The sequence below is a fragment of the Papaver somniferum genome, chromosome 4 (assembly GCF_003573695.1).
Source record: "Papaver somniferum cultivar HN1 chromosome 4, ASM357369v1, whole genome shotgun sequence".
NCBI lineage: Eukaryota > Viridiplantae > Streptophyta > Magnoliopsida > Ranunculales > Papaveraceae > Papaver > Papaver somniferum.
In genome coordinates, this window is record NC_039361.1 from 55,664,745 (window position 1) to 55,683,550 (window position 18,806).

The following is an 18,806-nucleotide window of genomic DNA, read 5'->3' on the forward strand; positions in this document are numbered from 1 at the left end:
TCTACCGGGGACATTGTACGCTCTATAGAACCTACGTGACCAGCAGTATCCCGTCGAGGACGTGCGCTAGGAGTCACGACATCTCGACCAGCAGTGTCTCGTGGGGACGTATACTAGAAATCGTGGCTATGAGTGCCTTTGGGACCAAGGTCTTAATCTCTCTTGTGAGATTTGAATTCGGTATATGGTCTTGAAATGACACTTTTGACCCTTATCCAAATTTCACCATGTACATACATTAACTGAAACTATGAAAACCGAGTTTTGTCATTCATTGCATATCTTGAGAATATTTTCGGTTTTGGAAATTACTTGGTGTCCCGACATCCTTGGTCTATAAATACCTAAGTTTGCATTTCTAACAAACTATCCTAAGAGCCAGGCAAATTTCATTTCTTGTTGTTTCTAGTGGAGCCATCTATTCAGAGAAGAAAGTATCATAATTAGGTAAAATCTCTTATGACCGCTCGTTTAAAGACTTTTGTAGGATCAAGAAGCTCTACGAGTACCGTTGGTGGGAAACTAGATAATTGCGGTGTTATCAGTTTTCGATTTGATTCGATTGACTAATGGTTGTTGAAACTTTGATTGCACCTAGTTTGTTTTTTCTTGAGAATCTTCTTTTCTGATATAAGATTCACTCAAACTAGATCGAAGTATCGACGGGATCTTTAAAACTGTTGTTAGATCTAAAGACATCTTGTGATAATCCATTGTTAGTAGACTTCGTTCTATGCATGATTGATCACAAGAGATTCAAGTGGTGTTGTGTAGGTTTTGAAGATAAAAGAAGATTTGGAGACGAACATGATTTCTTATTTGTTTTTGTATCTTGTGGATTTAGTGCACAAACCTTGGTCGTCTGGGATCCAACTAGAACCGATTTATCTTTTATAAATCTGATTGATTAGTTGCATGAGATCGACAATTATCATTTGGTGGTATTCTTCAATATCCGAATCTGATAATTGTAAATCTGAATCTAACTTACTGATTTGGATTGATCTAAACCCGACAAAGGAATTTATTAGATTAAACATAAGAGCCTTTGACAAACTCATATCACAAAGATTGAATAAAGTTGTTACCAAACAGTTTGTCATCCTTTGCTGTTTGGAATACGATCCAAAGGAGTTTGTGATTCACGTGTGTGACTCTAGAAGTCGAAGGCGTAGGGATACTGAGGGAACTAAGTATCTAGGGGCAGTCTGACTGGTCTCAACTATACGAAATTGGTATTAGATTTTGCATAACTGCTTAATTCTGAGAGTATTCAAAACTGGACCAGGTCCCGGGGTTTTTCTGCATTTGTAGTTTCCTCGTTAACAAAATCTTGCCGTGTCTTTTACTTTTCCGCGTTATAATTGTTATTATAATTAAGTAAAATACATAAGTACGTTAACTCCATAATACTTGATAGTGATCCTATAGAGTTTGGTTATTACCGAACCTATTATCAAGTAACACACTTTGTTGTTGTATTGTCTTGATCTTGTATCCATAGTCAATCACACAAATTATCTTGTTTTTGTATTGTCTCGATCTCGTATGGATAGACGATCACACGAAGTGTGAACCAAATTGTCGTATTGTCTCAACTATGCCAATAGACGATCACATTCGGTAGAGGACTTATAGGTTGATAAATAAAAGATTGTGGTGTATTTGGGTACCCTCGTCCTTTCAATACTTAAGGTTCATCTAGGAGATTTAAGATACAAGCATCCCCTACAAATTCCACAGCTACACACCCCACAAAGATATAACAATTAAGAACAAGTTCATTTAAGAACTCTCCTCCATTAGATGTCATTCCCAAGAGAACAACATGAGCGACCTTTCTTTAATGAAAAAGAAGGATTTTGTTGGACATTAAAAAATCACATGGATTTGTATCTTGAATATCGACTTAAATTAATCTCAACACCAGTTACGAACAAGGAGATAATTTTAATCGGTATGACTCAACATAAGAAAATCTTATGGAGTATATATTACAGTAATAACAAAAAAGGGTGATCACGAGTAGATCGATACTGCGATAAAATTTCTCAAAGAGTTTGTTATATTTTCAGTTTATAAAAAACGTAATAGATTTAACTTCTGAGCATATACGAAATATCGACTCGATTCACGAAAAACGTAAAGGAACATATATTTCATAAGACTTTTGCAATAATTAAACCAATAATGATCACATACTACAAGCTCATCTTCCAAAAACTCTATAATTTCAATAAATAAATCTAAAAACATGTAAGATGAAAAACATCAGAAATAACTTGTGTAATCATAATTTTCGCTATACCAAACCCTAGTTATCCTTCTCAAAAGTAAGAATAAATTCTCACAAGAAGTTTCCTAGTATTTAAAGTCTTTGACAAATTCTTTATCATCTCCAAACTCCTTATCAACGACGAGCATATGGACATACGGTTCATGAATGAAAGGTTAGTTCTTGCAAACCTGGTAGGTTGTTGATTGACAAGTGCTTCTTGTAGTTTAAGAGATGTTTGTAGAATCTTCTTCATTCCCTGCACCTCCTTCTTGGTTTTCTTAAGTTCTTGAAGAAGATTTTCGAACCTTTTCTGTTTGGAATGATCCGCTATAGGTTTCTTCTTATTCTTCCTTTTCCTTTTAAGAGATGAGTCAAAAGGATAGGACATCTCTTGTTCCTTTCTAGTTGGATGAGTATCAAAAACCATTGGAGCATAGATTTCACGAGAATATGTTGTGCTTGGAGTCTCCATCATTCGTGAGAATAAAATGGATTTATGAAAAAAAAACAAATATATTGCTTAACAAGCAAGACTTCTTGTGAAAGAGATACGAGCAGAAGATATCTATCATACATGATTTCGGAACATTAAAAGCTCACGTACTAGAGAAAATACATAAAACCTAAAAAAGAATGAAAATGTCACTTTTTATCAATCTTTAAGTTTCATAGATCAAAAATTCCAATACCATTACTTGAAACATAGATTAAGATGAATAGACAAGAGATGTTCGTCCAAGTAATAATATTCAATTTTGATCCAAAGCCTTGATGTGCACGGTTCTTGTCTCTTTTAAGGGCACATGAGACAAGATGCACTTTTTAACACAATTGAATTCTGTAAAGGTGAGCATTAGATTGCTCACCACTCGATTCCTCCACTGATTTAATAATATTATTCTTTACGAGACGTTTAGCTTGGACTCTTCTCTTTGTTTGAGATTTTACCTTAACCTTAGAATCAATCAATCTAGAAGAAGAAGAGTTAACTTTGCGTACCTCAGGATTGGACTTTTGAAAAAGTTTAAGAATGTTAGACAAACGACTATCCCTTCATTGCAGTTTGTTGACATACCTTAGTTTGTGTTTGTACTTGAAACATTGTGTGAGTCTATGACCTTCAATGGTACAGTAAGGACATGTCGGTTTGGAGATTTATTTAGGAACATCGTTAGAAGATAAACACAGGGTACTTGAAACGTTAAGAGAATTTTCATTAGTATACGTAAAATCCATAACATCCTCCGATGATTTTGATGAAGAGTCATCAATCAAATTATCAAGATTGATATGAGTGTTGCTACATTCATCAAAATTGATAATTTCTCTCAAGAGGGTTACACCTCTTCAGAATAATAATGATCAGATGTTTCATCAAGTGTTGCAGCCAAACTCTTGTTGCCAGTGTATTATTTCCTTCGATTTGAACACTCATTGGCAAAGTGACTGAACCCTTTACACTTGAAGCACTGTGGCATATCTTCATCGTCATTATCGTTAGAGTCTCTGTTTTTGACAGAAATACTATTATGTGGCTTAGCTGACGTTGGAGGCTTTTCTCTAGTGAACCATTTATTTCTCTTCCAAAGAAGTTATCTAAACTGTCTTGTGATCAATGAAACCGAGTTATCAAGATCTTCATCTGAAAAATCAGGATCAACAAGATTGTCCACGGAGTTATCAACACTTTTACTTTTAAGAGTTTTAGTGTTTTTAAGTGCCTTGAACGCAATATTCTTTCCAGCTTTGGATTGCAGTTCATGATCAAAGATCTTCAAATTTCCAACTAACGTGTTTCTGGAAAGTGTAAAAAGGTTATTTCCTTCCATAATGACATGTTTCTTAGAATCGTATCTTGCTGGTAAAGATCAGAGAATTTTTATCACAATGTCCTTTTGAGAGATAATCTTCTCTAATGCAAAACATGTATTAACAATTCCAGACACTTTTTGATTAAACTCATCAAACAAATCTTCATCAGCCATACGAAGATTCTCCCAGTCAGAATTTTGGTTTTGAAGCCTAGCTTATTTCTCTGAGGTGTCTCCTTCGAAAACGGTTACTAAGATATCCCAAGCATATTTAGAATTAGTGCACGAAGTCATATGGTGCTTAAGATACGGGCTTATGGCGTGGATAATAACATTCAACCCGTCATAATTATGCTTTTCAGCACTTATCTCGGTTTCACTATATTTTCCTAATGGCTTCGTAATAGTTATTCCGTCTACAACAACTGTCGGCGCATCATATCCAATAACTACAGGTTTCCATGTCTCAAAGTCACGGGCTTGTAAAAAAGAACGCATAACAATTTTCCACCACAAGTAATTTGTGCCATCAAATGCTGGCGGTATGTTTATCGATATTGCACTATTGTCCATATAGTCAGATTGCTTCAAACACAAACTTGTTAGGTCTTAAACGTGTTTTCCTGCTCTGATACCAATTGAAAATGCGGGGTTACCAAAATACACCACCAACTTTTTCTTAGGCAACCCGTATGGACAGACTCAAATATAATTATGAGAGTTCAACTTAATGAATCTCAATCAAGGAAGAATATTCATAGTTATATTTTTTTCTCTCCCAATCAGAAAGTTTACAGAACCAAGTCTGTGAACCTGATTTGCGGGTGAGAGTACTTGGTGATTCAAAAGATCAATTTCCAAGTATCAATCAAGTCGTATCCAACAAACAAGGATGGATGTATCTACTTTGATTGATTAGCGCACAACCTGTGATATTTCAATTATAAAGATAAACAATATAATGCAGAAAAAGAATAACACAGACACCAGAAGTTTTGTTAACGAGGAAACCGCGAATGCAGAAAAACCCGGGACCTAGTCCAGATTGAACACCAAACTGTATTAAGCCGCTACAGACACTATCTTACTACCAATTAACTTCAGACTGGAATGTAGTTGAGACCAAATTAAACCCTCACATCAATACAGTTACAGTCGCGCTCCTTGTGCCTCTTAAATCCCAGCAGAACTCCGCACAATTGATTCTCTTAGCCGACGTCACACCAACTAAGAGTTGCTTCAACTCTATTAAAGACTTTAAACTAATCTGCCTCCCACAATTAAGCCTATATGTGTGATTTCCTTTTTGACTATAGATCAAGATGATAGAAATAGATAGCAACAGACAAAGTCTAGCTAACCTCAGTATCCGGACTTATGCAATCCGAAGTGCAGCATAAATTATTATTCACCTCACAAGTATTAAACTTGTGGAATCAACGAAGTATGAGAGGAAGATAACTTTGATGAATTATATCTATCTTATTTAAGTGAGCAACTCAACAATCGAACAAGATCAGGATACTCGAGCTATCAAGATAAACAATAGTTGGACCTGACTTCACGAATCCTTATGAAGTCTTTGTAGTCGCTAAACCCTAAAAATGTTTTATGAAGAGGAAGGATCTAGTTTACAACTAGGACACACCAAGAAAAGTAGTGTCGGGATTTAAATATCCCAGTTATTTGAGGTTCTCCTTTTATAGACATTCAAAGCATATGTTGCTTTAGGTTTAAGCTAAGATAGCTTTGGAATCAAGCAACCAATATCCAGATGAATCTTTTAATCTGATTAATATAATAAAGATATACACTCTGGTTAGGATGAATCGCAATCGAACCATGTATAAGACCACGCTCATGAATGGTTAGCCGAAGATACCCAACTGAACTATAAGCTTGAGCAATTTCATAAACACTTAAGACTTAACTCGAAACACAAATATGTGATCAAATATGTCTGTGGTGTTTTTAGAGATTATTCAAATGCTAATTATCTCGGAGAAATAATTTATGTGCATATGAATTTAATCGACATGGAAAGTAGGCGTACAAGGTACGATTACTTAGCCTATTCGTGAACAGTTATGTCATGGTACGTGTACCACTATGTAAATTTTAAGACATAACCAAGTTCCGGAGTTGACAAAACTTTTTCGGTATGCGTACTGGTATAAATACCATTTAAACATAACGAGTTCCGGAGGCCACAGAACTTTCGTGGTATGCGTACTGGTATGGATACTATTTAAATATATCCATGTTCCGGAGTCCACAAAACTTTTGTGGTATGTGTACCGGTATGGATACAAAACTGGTTTCGTAACCAACAGTTCTTTTCTAGTACACGTACTGGTTTGCGTACCGATCCGGATTCACGAGTACACAGACCTTTAAGGTGTGCATACTAATATGCGTACCAAAAATTTGTTTGTCGACATATAGCTACTCCGTTATGTGTACTGAGTACATTTACTACGTCTTCAGACTTATAACAGTTTTCTCAGTTTGCAAGACTGGCATTTACACTGTCATATATCCGAATCTACAGTAGTTCTATATATCTTTCTAAATCGATTCGAAACATTCCCGAATAACATCAATGATACATGTCACTGTTTCGGGCTATTTTCGAATGACAATTCTTGAATCATGATTTTGATTGCAAACTATAAATTATCCTTAACTGAAATTCATCAAGTATGAATAAATGTTCATTAAGCTTAGTCATATTTGGAGAGCTAATTACAAGATGAATCTTGATTCGAAATTCTTGATATGCTTGTGATAGTCTAATTAGTTATGCGACATCGTCTCATAGATAGAAAGATGAATATAACTTGAGAAATAGGTGGTTCAGTCTCCACTTACCTTTTGCTGAAGAAGTCCTCTAAAAACTTCAATTGATCTTTGCCTTCAAACGGTAGACCACAATGATAACTGCCGTGATGTTCGTTTCTCAACTACACTTCAATCCTAATCCGAGACTTAACTAGTTGTAGACAAGAAATAAAGATATAATTTTTACAACTAAATTTTATAACAAGTTTGAGAAAGCAACACTTGTGAGTTCGACCGAGCAATGATCTAACACTAACTACACCACATCTTATTTTACTACTTTCCATTGAGTCTAATAATAGCCTAGAGGAGACCACTAGGACCTGGGAAGGTCTAGGCTTCCATGAACATCAATGCTCCATAAGTATCAGTTACATCAGGAATTTAGATTAATTCTCTATTGTATGTACTGAAGATAAAAAAAAACTATTATCAGGAGCAAATATGTACTTATGTTGTGGAAAGAAAAACTTCCAAAGATTCTTTGAGAAGTCAATATGGGCCATAATGAAGATTTTTGGTTTTATGGAAATTCAGGGACCCAAAATTTTGGGTAAGAGAGCATACGTTGGGTCACAATGGCAGGTTTTAGGTTAGATAGTTCAGAGTAGCCATTCTTGAGCAGCATGCTAGATTTTAGGTTCTGGGCATAATGCTAAATCTTGAGTTACGGGGCTTATATCAAGTAACAAGCCGAAAACTTAATCGAACTACAGAAATACAGTTCTCGCAGTTTAAAACTTGAACTAAAATCCCGTGAGAGGATAGAACACATGTAATCTGATATTCTATGGTAGTTTTTTGTCCATCAAGGAATGGTTTTATAAAATTTAGTACTTTGAAAGTTAAATTTACCTGTAGATTCCCCGAGACTTGAGTCAAGTTTCAAAAGACTCAACTCCAAACTCAAATACTCGGTTGTTTAGCGTAGCTAAGAGCATATCAACTTTGAACACACCATTTGCCGCACCGAGTACATCTTCGGACAATGCCTACCTCATACTTGAAAACCGAGTATGATGTTAAGCGTTTATTTTTCAACGTTGCTAATAGAACATCAATTTGTTTGGGCGTGTGTCAATCCTGACGAGAGATATTTTGTTTTATATGGATTTTGTGTATCCCCAAACAAATTATTTCTCCTTGCTCATTGGCGCCGTGTCATTTTGGTTGAGCTACAACGAGTTTTAAAATGTTAGATTTATTTCATGAGAAATCCCGAAGCGTCAACAAAAAAGAAAAAACGGAACCCACTTAACCACACCTATCCAGAGACTGTCGGATTTCTTTTCAGAAAAAATCTCGTAAATTTTGCGCTATGTCTAGCACGAATGTATAGTACAAGTCCCTAAACATATGTTTTTCCAAAAAACACAAAAACTAAACGGAAATGCTAAATATCTCGAGATTTCTCCGAGGATAAATTCTCCGGAAAATATTTCGCTCTAGCAGCACAATAATTGGACATGTGGCATTTTATGATGTCACTTAATCCATTATTTAACCACTGTTTAACCACAGGTATATGTAAACAGGTTTACCGTATTTCTAATAAGTTCCTGAATTTTTAACTGCCGCGTATTGTCTTTAGTTTCTGTTTTATTGGTACAACCTATCTTGCTCGTTTTACTTTTTTTTTTTTTTTATTTCCCTAGAGTTCCTTAATCAAGATGAATGTTTCATTGGTTTACAGTGGATTCACTCTCCTTCATTATCATGCCTATGACAAGTTCAACCTTGAGTACATATCATTACTAAGCTCCCACAACTATTTTATAGTATGAACAACTCTGTATTTGTACTTGTGAATTTCAGAAAACTACAAGGAACGTGATCACAGTTGTACAAGTCTTGATATACCCTTGCAGAACTATTGGATACAGAATAAAATTTTGAAATATAACAAACAATTGACAACTATTACCAACGAAAAATTCATATCTTGTTGAGTACTACAAAAGAGAGAATGAAAAAAAGGTATAATTTTTTTTGATGAAACCAAACAATTTAACGATCAAGGTATGATTACTTTTTTTTCCTCTGATATTGAAGTGGCGTGATTGGTCTGTGTTACTACTCTCTAGTCCTCAATTTGGGATTTTTCTTTTTTAAAATTGTTCTAAATCGGTTTAGATGCAATATACTCTTCCCAAAATCTGTGTATCTTCACATGTTGCTATCAAAGGTAGCGATATATGTAGATCTTCTTTAAGAATACACTGGATATTTTTGGCAGCTACAAGTGTGTTTCCATATAGTTATAGTTAGATATCGGGTTAGATGACATCACAAAATGCCACGTGCCCAACTACGGGGCTGCTATAGCAAAATCTTTTCCAAATTCTCAGGAAAGAGAGAAAGAGTGTGCTCTCACTTTGCCAGCACTAATCCAAATGCTATACGTGCCGGCCAAACACCGTACAATCACCTTTTGGGATGTTTCACCGAATAAAAGCCGATAAGTATAGAATGGTTGAAAATTAAAACCTACACATCACATGACACAATTTTGTAGTTTTTTTTTTTTTTTTGACCGCCACCAGATTGGACTGTGGAAGCTCCAGAGAGATAACTCAGCTCGTGAAGGAACACAAGTGGAGATATGTTGGATGCATCTGACATTTGAGCATCTCCCACTGTCTACCGACGTCCTCAAAATCCACTTCAAAGGCTGAAAAGAAACCTCTGAACGGTCTGGATTGAAAGTTCGATTTGTCATATAAACTGTACGTATGTGTAAAAAACTTGTATTGCGAACCTCTCATAGTCTCATCTCATATTATCTACTCCACTAGCAGTCAATAACAAACATGTTTTTTCGGACCACACAACTAACTAGTCATATTATTCTTCCAACTCTCTTGTTTGCTTTGAGGGTTGGCAAATGAGGGTCCATATACTTCATTTGTGGACTCAATTTCTTGCTTGTAAGTTTTTTTGTTTCTATGGTCCCTCTCTACTCTTATTTATCACCCCTTTCACTTCTTACACAAAACTTTCTTTCTTTTTCCATCCTCAACTTCTCTTCCAATCCTATACTTGCATCTTCCTCTCTGTCTCCTGGTTATCCACAGTTAACAAAACAGGTCAGTAATGGACTTCATGGTGTTTCTTATCCACACTTAAATAACCTGTATTTTCTTTAAAAAGATTTAAACTAAATGACCCTTTTCCTTTGTTTTTGGGATGTACATGCTTCAGTTGATACTAAATCACTATTTCCAGGTTATTACAGGAAAAAAAAATAATCAAATCATGCTAATATAGTTTTTCTTTCTTTTCATTGAGCAATTGAACTTGTCTTGGACAAATTAGTATCCCCACCTTTTCTGTTGTTTGACAATTTTATGGGAGGAATTTTTGATTCAGTTTTACTTGTGATGGGTACTTGGAACTAGGCAGCATATCTAAAATTTTAACTTGGTTTTTCTATGAACTAGGGTCCTTTTGGATTAACATTTTTGTTTTAGTTTGTGGAACATCCCAGATTGAAGTATGGATTAGCTAGGGTCTCATTGTCCATGTTCTCAAAACGCCCCATCATGTGTAGCATTGTCCTAAGCCTAAGATAGTTACATGATTCTGAACTTGTGTCTCAACAAATGTAAACCCTTAATTTGTCTGACAATATGTCTGAGTTAAAATTGCATAACAAAAAAATTTACTCTACTTTAATCAGTTTCTTCGCAAATTTAATTTGAAATCTTGTATCAGTATAATGTACTGATAATTTCACTTGTTTCAGGGTTGAGTTGTGGTAATATAGTTCTGGTTAAGAGGGATATTGATGATTGATTCAGTCTTACTACATTGATGAGCTTAATGGCACTCACGACAAGCAAGATTTTAGCCGGTCCAATGGTTGCTAATAGAGCAAATGGCAGTGAACAATGTGGGATCATTAGTTCCTTTTGCAAGTCCACACAACAGAATGGATTGTATTCCAACTTCCATAGAATTGAATTGCGGAGACCTGGATGTGGATATCTATTGTCTGCGAAGCTCATGTTATCTTCTGAGGCTTTGTGGCGCATTTCTGTGAAGCCATGTACTTATAATGTAAATCAGGAAACTTCTTTTGTATGCCATTCAAGAGGAACACATAACGCAGAAGCTAAAGAATGTGTTAGGAACTCTGATGATTGCACTGTGAGGTAAAGGAGTAAATTTTAGTTCTATTATCTGTTTGCTGTGACAAAGTAAATGTTATTAATAAACATACGTATTAGTTACAGAGCTCAAATTGGAGATGAGGAAAACACTTCTATTTACTCAACTCAGGGCTTAGGTGGCATCGGTAAATTTGTTGACAACGATGCGAAGTTTGTAAATGAAAGAGCACGTAATGACCTTGTCTTGCTTTCACGGTAAATTTCACTTTCCTTTTCATCTGTCTTATATACTGTTTGTTTAGAAGTGTTTACTTATTATTGTTCAATCATGACTCAGTGGCCTAATGAGGTTGAATGACCGTGCATGCCAAGATGTTGCAGTTCTTGGACTGGGTGTTCTTAAGCTTGATGGTAATTTCTTTTGCTTTTGATTGAGTCGTTGGAATCAGAACATTATATATCTATTACATTTTGATCTAATTATACGAGTCATGTTCTAATCTGGGCTCTTCTCATTACCTTCATTTTCACTGGGTAGCTCGCGCAAGAGAGGATACTGAGAAGATCGACAATGGTGTGAAGGAAAAAGCTGAGCGCTTACATCATATAACAACAGTATGTTTTTCTACCATAATTCACAACTTAGCTATCAGTACTGAATCTATGGTATACCACATAATGGTTGTGCGATTGAGTCAACTCTTAATAACTTCGTCTCCATCCACCACCCCCAGATTCTGAAAGAGATAGCTGAATCCAAATTGTTGAGTGTTGCTAACAAGCACTGGAATGATGGGGCGTTAGAGGTGCTTTCGTGATCCCTCTTACAACTTTATGCATAGTTTTTTCTTACTCTTTTTCCAGAATGCTGAACTTAAGTGTTGTACAAAGCTTCACGCCCTCTAAATGCATGTGATACTTTGGATAATCAAAGCTATCTTTTGATTCCTTTCTAGGCTGATTTGAGGCGTGCTGACTTCTTGGCTAAAAGACGTGCCATGGAAGATGCCTATACGGCTTTGGAGGTAATGAAACTTAACGATTCTGTGTTTTTGTGTAAGCCTTTACGAATTAGACCTAACTTCTCTGTACCTTGTCTTCTTACAGTTTGTGAAGAACATCCATGACATGATGGTTACTAAGATGTACAAACTGTAAGTATAAAGTTCCTGCTCTGATGATTGCGTTTGTTTCTTTATCTTGACATTTTGTAATAAGCTGAAGTTTTGTGTGTAGACCTATACGTAGGAATTCAGATTCTTCATCAGCAAATGACATCAGAAGTGTAATGCTTGAAAAGAATGGGAAGACTGCTGATTTTTTTCCTGGGGAAATTTCGTCCAGCAGCATAAACTCCATTAAGGTTTGTCTTACTGATCATATGGAGTCATTTGTTTTGATCGGTCAGTAGGAACCTGAGTGCTTATGACTTTTGAACTGAAGTTGTGGGTATCAACACCCAATGCCTTCACTACTACTATCTTCCATCTGCCTTATCATGTCTGTTACTGTATGGCATTTTTGTACCTTTACTCAATTCTTCAATATTAACAGGAAGTTTATTTGAGCATGGCGTCTGCTCTATCTGAAGCTGATGGAATTGACTACACTGACCCTGAGGAGGTTTATTCATCTTACTCATTCTCATTTTGTTTATGGTATCATATCAGTTTGTCCATTCCAAATGACTACTTTGTTCACAGAATCTCTCATTATATTGGTGCAGCTTGAATTGTTAGTTTCAGCTCTTATAGATCTTGATGCAATGGATGGTAAAAGTAGTGTCTCGTTATTGGCGGAGTGCTCAAGCTCTCCTGATGATAGCACAAGGTAATTTGCAATGCCTAGTCATAATGTGTCTACAACCTAATCCTATCTGAAATTTCTGCAATAGTGGTTTATGTGCTGAATTGATAATGTTCAGTTCGACTCAAACTTATTGAGTTCAAGCGTTGATTCAACACTTAGTGCTGACACGTTTTTTCTTTTTACATTTTGCTTTTGTAGGCAAGCACTTGCAAATGCATTGTCATCAGCTCCATCAATGTGGACTCTTGGGAATGCTGGTATGGGAGCATTACAGGTAAACTTAGCAGCTTAAAATTCAAGATATGGTTTCTGTGCTAATTTAAACTTATAGAAGTCCACTTTCCTTTGGGAAAAAAAGTTAATAGCGGTGTTTTTCATCTTGGTGTCTCTGAAAACAGAGATTGGCAGAAGATGACAGCCCAGCTATTGCTGCAGCAGCATCAAGAACTATAGATGAACTAAAGAAACAATGGGAAATTGAAGAAGGAGATAGTTTGAGATTCATGATGAACGACAAGCCATGGAAGGATACAGATCTCACAGACGATGAGGAAGACGACACAGATGTTAAGAAAGACTGAGAAACTCATTGCTTTTTTTATTGTAAATATATAGAAGAAGTTCACAGAATGATGATCAATAGACTGTTAATTCTTCAAGAACTGAAACAAGCTGATAATATGTTATGATAAAAGCTGTCTCATTTCTTGTTTTGTCATGTCTCTAGACTCTCAGACGATTAATTCTCTAAATAAACAAGTTCTAATCTAATTCCATAAGTTCACTTGATCTTTGTAAGAGATTATTGTCCATTAAAAAGAGTGTTTGTGTAAACTGAAAAGCTCCAGTGAAGCTAGAACCAGAACTCACGGGCATATATGTACATGGTTTTGGCATCGAAAATTGATGGTCCCAGAGCTCAGGAGTTGCTATCTCTATCTTATCATCTCTGTCTAGAGATATAGGGCTTGTGGTTCAAAGTTGAAATTTGTAGAGGATTAACAGAACAGAATGGCTAGTCTAAGATGTTCTTCTTCTGTAATCACCAACTCCATTTTCGCAACTCTACCTAACAGCAACAACAACAATGTCTCCAAAAGGTCACCTGGTTCTTCTGTTCCAACAACCCAAAGCAAGACAAGACAGCAGGGTCTGAAGGGGATAAAACAACAGCCGTCTAAAGCAGAAGTCGAAAAGGCTATTGGTGCCGGCATGTACCGCAACAGAGATTCAGAGTATGTCCTTACTTTTTCTCCTCTCTAATCTATATCTATGTTCTATACGATGGGATACGAATTGACTGTGAACAGATATGAACATTGATAGAGACTCTGGAGAAAAAACCCTGTTTGATAAGATTCTGACAAACCCATTTGGAGAAGAAGAAGGACCTGTTGAGCAGAAACTTCGAGAAACCGGTGAATGGATCCTCGACACTACAGAAGGGCCTACTCGTTCAGCTGGTATTATTCCAATCCATTCTTCTTTCCCACTCTTTTCTAATTTATTATCCTGATTTCATTTTGGTCTCTTGTAATTAATCTCTTGATCTGCTGCTGCAGGTAAAGACATTTTTGTGATACTATGTACATGGGTGCTACCTGTCTGGGTTTTGTGCCTCTTGGTTGCTTGCGGCTTTGTAAAGTTGCCATTTGATGTCCCATTTCTTGATGACTTGATAATGTAAAAAATTTCAACACATGCAAATAACCTCATTTTCTGCTGCATTATCCCAACTCGCCCAAGCAGATCCACCAAGCTGTTGCGGGAGTCGATCCTCCTACCTCTCCGCTGCACTATAGACTAAACGGAATGGGTATTTCCACTTATAACTATGCTCGACAGTGGAACCCAATTTAAAGGCAATACTTGAGCAGTAATCAAAGAATATATGTACTTATGTAGTGTATGTACCAGATGATGGTGGTTGTACTCATGGTTTTTGATTATGGGCATAAGTTTCTTTTAAGGAAGCATCAAATCTTTGTTGTCTATTTTACCTTTTGAATGATTAATAATTATGTGCATACATGAATCAAGTACGATTAATGCTTGCTTACGTATAAAGCAACCTTAGTCTCTGCTTAATGTTTTTTCTTGCAGAGTCCTGTTTTTTTTTTAACTAAGAGAGGTTCTAAAATGGCATATGTTAAACTACTGTTTGTTCTTGAAAGTTGCATTTCACTTGCAATATATACTATGAAATTTTAGGTGACAACTCAGACTCAAGATTAGTTAACCAAGAAATTTGTGGGGTGTGGTTAGTTAACAAATCTCTTCTGCCCGCACTTTTTGTTGTCATTGTTGTTGTCATTGAAAGCATAAAAAATAAGATTAAGATATACTATGTTTTATTAAGGATGTCAAACAAGATTGATTACCCTAAGAACTGCGTTGTCATACACTCATAGTCGGTGGTATATAAAAAATAAATATATAAACATGTTTTATCTTAGCTCTATTCAGTGGGAAGTTTTAAGTCACCTTTGAAAATTCTGCTTGGTTCTCTACTTCCTTGTACGGTCCAAAAGTAAGATGGCGAAGGTAGTTAGCCTAACAATTTTAACGACTCTTTAACAATTTGGAAGATCCTAAGAAAGTCAACGGCCGTCAAAGGAAAAAGAGTCAAAAGTCAAAGATTTGAATACATCTAAACGACTCAAAAGTGCAAGATTTTAGTTCTCTGAGCAAGCAGCCGAGCAAGGCTTTTGCTCCACTCTGACTTCATTGTGCATGATAAGATGTAAGTAGTAAGCACCCATTTTTAGACGTAAGATTGTTGCAATTTTAATGTCCTCCTTTAACAAGTAAAAATCCTATTAAGAGAAAGCGGAGAAAATGGAACGCATCAACATATAGAATTGCATTTTATGGTTTGTTGCAGCTACCCAAACATCTTTACCATCACATTCAAAAACAAAAAAACAAAAAACAAAATGCTCAAGTAAATTTCACGGAAAATGATTCATTTGTCCAAATATTTTTAAAACATGGTTCAAATGGACGAGTAAAAATTAGTATGGGTGAAATGGACAACAAAAAAATAGCAAGGATGAAACTGGATTCATCCTGACTAAAACTTAAAAAATAACAAGGATGAAACTGGATGCATCCTGATGTAAATTAAAAATAAGAAAAAGTATTTGAAAATGGGTAGGATGAAACTGCTTACATCCTGGTTATTTTTACATTCTCGTTCATTTAAACAGTATCAAATTTTACATGTCTTTTTCACCCATAAATTGTTGATTTTGGTCTTTTTAACCAATTTTGTTAATACATAATAACAATTTAGCCTAACAATTTCTGCGTCTTTTTGTTTTTTAAAATATAAACTTCTTTCGTTAAAAGTGAAGTAAAATATGGTAACCTGTTATAGGGGCGGCATGGTTTATTAGAGGGGCGGCAGTGTCATAGTAATGTCCCTCTAGTTGATTAGGGGATGTCCTATAAAAGGTGTAAATTAACTAGATTACCCTCCCCATTTTTTAACCTAAATCAAAGCTAAATTGAAAACTTGTTTTCTTTCTTCTTCTCTTCTCCTCCTCCCATCAACCGTAACCTCCATTAAAACTCAAAATTTCATCATCTTCGATTAATCGACGATTCGAAAATTAATCAAGTGTAGTGTAATGACTTATATGAGGTATGTTTTGAAAACCCAGTTATGATTTGGTTTATTTTGTTCGATTTAAGTTTAATTTCTATCAAAAATTAGGGTTTTAGATGAAAATTGAAATTGAAATTTCTGGATTTATGTGAGTTACGGTTGATTTTAACTCAATTACGAACCGTAACTGGATATTTTGATGTTGTTACGGTTGGTAATAGTTCAATTACCAATCGTATGTTTTTATATCTGATAATTTTCTTCAGTTACGGTTGGTAACCATTTTAGTTTACGAACTGTAACTCAGTTACGGTTGGTATCGAGCATTTATTTACCAACCGCAACTCAGTTACGGTTGGTATCGAGCATTTGGTTACCAACCGTAGCTGGTTTTACTATTGGGTTTTCTTCAAATTTAACCAGTTACGGTTGGTAGTTCATCTTTTACGAACCGTAACTTCGATTTACGGTTGGTTATGAGCAAAATTCCAACCGTAATTAGCTCTGAAAATGTAAAAAAAATAATTTTTTTTATGTATTTTAGATAACTTTGAGCAACAAAAGCTAGTTGGCACTAATTTGGAAGTATACCCGATCATTTTCAGGTCCTGGTTCTTCATTTTGTTGGTTAATTTCTTCAATTGATTGAGATTGACCTTCTCCTCTAATTTTTTTTTTTTTTTAACTCTAAAAATCTGATTTTGATTTTGAGTTAATATAAGTGAAATTAATCATTAACACTAAATTTGATTATCATCATTAAACTAGGTTATCAATTATGAGGATTAATTTATCATTTACAGTATTTTTTTTTATAACGGACATCTTGAATGATCGTGTAATGACCCTTTTGTCCTATTAAAATGTCGCCCCTCTAATGAACCGTGCCATCCCTGTTAGGTTACAAAATAAGAGGCAAGAAGACACTACACAGATCAATGTTATTCGAAATGGCCACGGAGACAACTAAAGTCCAAAAGACTCCAAACAAACCAGCTGGAAAAAATTCTTGTTGGAACATAGATATACAAGCTACGAAAATCTTTCTTTTGGGGCAGTAGAGACGGGCAGCATCGAATGCATGCTATCGGCTGGGATAAGATAAGTACGCCTCTAGAAAGTGGTGGTTTGGGAATCAGGAATTTAGAATTCCACAATCTTGCTTTTCTAGCCAAAACGGCATGGAAAGTGCTCATGAACACTCTCAGTCTGGTCCATTCAATTTTTACCGCTAAATATGCTGGTAATGATAGCTTATGGGATTGTCCAGTTGCTAAAAATAGTTCTTGGTGTTGGAAGAGTATACTGAGAGGCCGGGAAATTGTTAAGGCTGGTTTACGATGGTGTGTTGGGGATGGTTCGGATATTAAGGTGTCGGATGAGGCTTGGGTTTTCAGCTGCCTTCCTCATATGTTGTCATCAAGTGGGTAATCACTATGTGCCAATATCATCCACGAGGTATGAGGCATTTAAGTCAAATGATCAATACCTTTTCTTCTATGACATATCTGGATTGCTAGAAATCAAACAGTTTTTCATAATCAGCCTTTCAATACTGAACTAGTTGTCCATTTGGCGTTTTCTCAAGCCTCTGAATTTGCTGTTGTCACCTCTACAACAAATCGTATTCCCCTATCTGTTCAATACTATGGTTGGACCTTTCCCTCACCGGGTTACCACAAACTTAATACGGATGGTGCGGCAAATTTATCTCATGATGCAGGTATAGGTGGAGTTATCAGATCTGATCAGGGAGCGTTTGTTGCAGCCTTCGCCAAACACATCTTTAAGAACGGCAGTAATATGGCTGAACTGGTTGCTATTAAGGAGGGTTTGCAACTAGCCCTTTCCTTGGGTATTCATAAGATTGAGGTTGTCAGTGACTCGACATATATAGTTAGCCTAGTGAACAATAAGTCTATTGTTCCTTGGTACTTTGTAAACCTTTTAAAGGATATTAGATATCTTGTTTCTCTTTTTGACCATGTATCCTTCTGTCAGGAGTATCGCGAAGGTAATTTTGCAACCGACAATCTGGCTAAATATGTTGTCTATCCAAATGTAAATCAGCGATGGGTTTCTAGTCCACCTAGATTTTTGAATTATGTTCTAGCTGATGATGTAATGGGGAGAGCTTTCCCCCGTGCTGTGAAGCTCGTGTAGTTTTCGTTTAATAAATTACTCTTACCAAAAAAACACAAAAAACATATATATACAAGGCAATGAAAAAGAAAAGAAAAACTATTTAAAATGTAGTGGGAATCACTAGGACCACTCAGTTGGATGATAGGAACTACTTGCCGTTGTATCAGTCATTGTGCCGGAATAAGCTTATGTTGTTACTA

At 35.8% G+C, this 18,806-nt stretch overlaps 2 protein-coding genes across 3 annotated transcripts; both read left to right on the forward strand.

The window, feature by feature from the left end:
- Window positions 1–9,860: 9,860 nt before the first annotated feature.
- Window positions 9,861–13,644, forward strand: LOC113275570 (senescence-associated protein AAF, chlorolplastic-like). Of its 2 annotated transcripts, none has more exons than XM_026525104.1 (13): window positions 9,861–10,016; window positions 10,676–11,084; window positions 11,160–11,297; window positions 11,380–11,453; window positions 11,581–11,657; window positions 11,777–11,848; window positions 11,999–12,067; window positions 12,150–12,196; window positions 12,279–12,405; window positions 12,597–12,665; window positions 12,769–12,872; window positions 13,050–13,125; window positions 13,250–13,644. In XM_026525104.1, the coding sequence occupies exons 2-13, from the start codon at window positions 10,744–10,746 to the stop codon at window positions 13,430–13,432; spliced, it is 1,377 nt and encodes a 458-aa protein (XP_026380889.1). In that variant the 5' UTR covers window positions 9,861–10,016; window positions 10,676–10,743; the 3' UTR covers window positions 13,433–13,644. The 2 variants fall into 2 exon arrangements, with proteins under 2 accessions (XP_026380889.1, XP_026380890.1); XM_026525105.1 differs by having other exon boundaries at window positions 11,166–11,297.
- A 96-nt stretch (window positions 13,645–13,740) lies between these two features.
- On the forward strand, window positions 13,741–14,878 carry LOC113275571 (probable NAD(P)H dehydrogenase subunit CRR3, chloroplastic). Its single transcript, XM_026525106.1, has 3 exons — window positions 13,741–14,086; window positions 14,178–14,314; window positions 14,414–14,878. Exons 1-3 carry the CDS (start codon window positions 13,863–13,865, stop codon window positions 14,536–14,538), a joined length of 486 nt encoding a protein of 161 aa, XP_026380891.1. The 5' UTR covers window positions 13,741–13,862; the 3' UTR covers window positions 14,539–14,878.
- The last annotated feature ends 3,928 nt before the right edge of the window (window positions 14,879–18,806 follow it).

Bases quoted from the DNA above. Each gene is read 5' to 3' on its own strand.
- LOC113275570 (XM_026525104.1), top strand. From the start codon at position 10,744: ATGAGCTTAATGGCACTCACGACAAGCAAGATTTTAGCCGGTCCAATG. The intron at 11,085-11,159 runs GTAAAGGAGTAA...CATACGTATTAG, and splicing joins TCTGATGATTGCACTGTGAG to TTACAGAGCTCAAATTGGAG. The intron at 11,454-11,580 runs GTAATTTCTTTT...TTCACTGGGTAG, and splicing joins GGGTGTTCTTAAGCTTGATG to CTCGCGCAAGAGAGGATACT.
- LOC113275571 (XM_026525106.1), top strand. From the start codon at position 13,863: ATGGCTAGTCTAAGATGTTCTTCTTCTGTAATCACCAACTCCATTTTC. The intron at 14,087-14,177 runs GTATGTCCTTAC...GAACATTGATAG, and splicing joins TACCGCAACAGAGATTCAGA to AGACTCTGGAGAAAAAACCC. The intron at 14,315-14,413 runs GTATTATTCCAA...CTGCTGCTGCAG, and splicing joins AGGGCCTACTCGTTCAGCTG to GTAAAGACATTTTTGTGATA.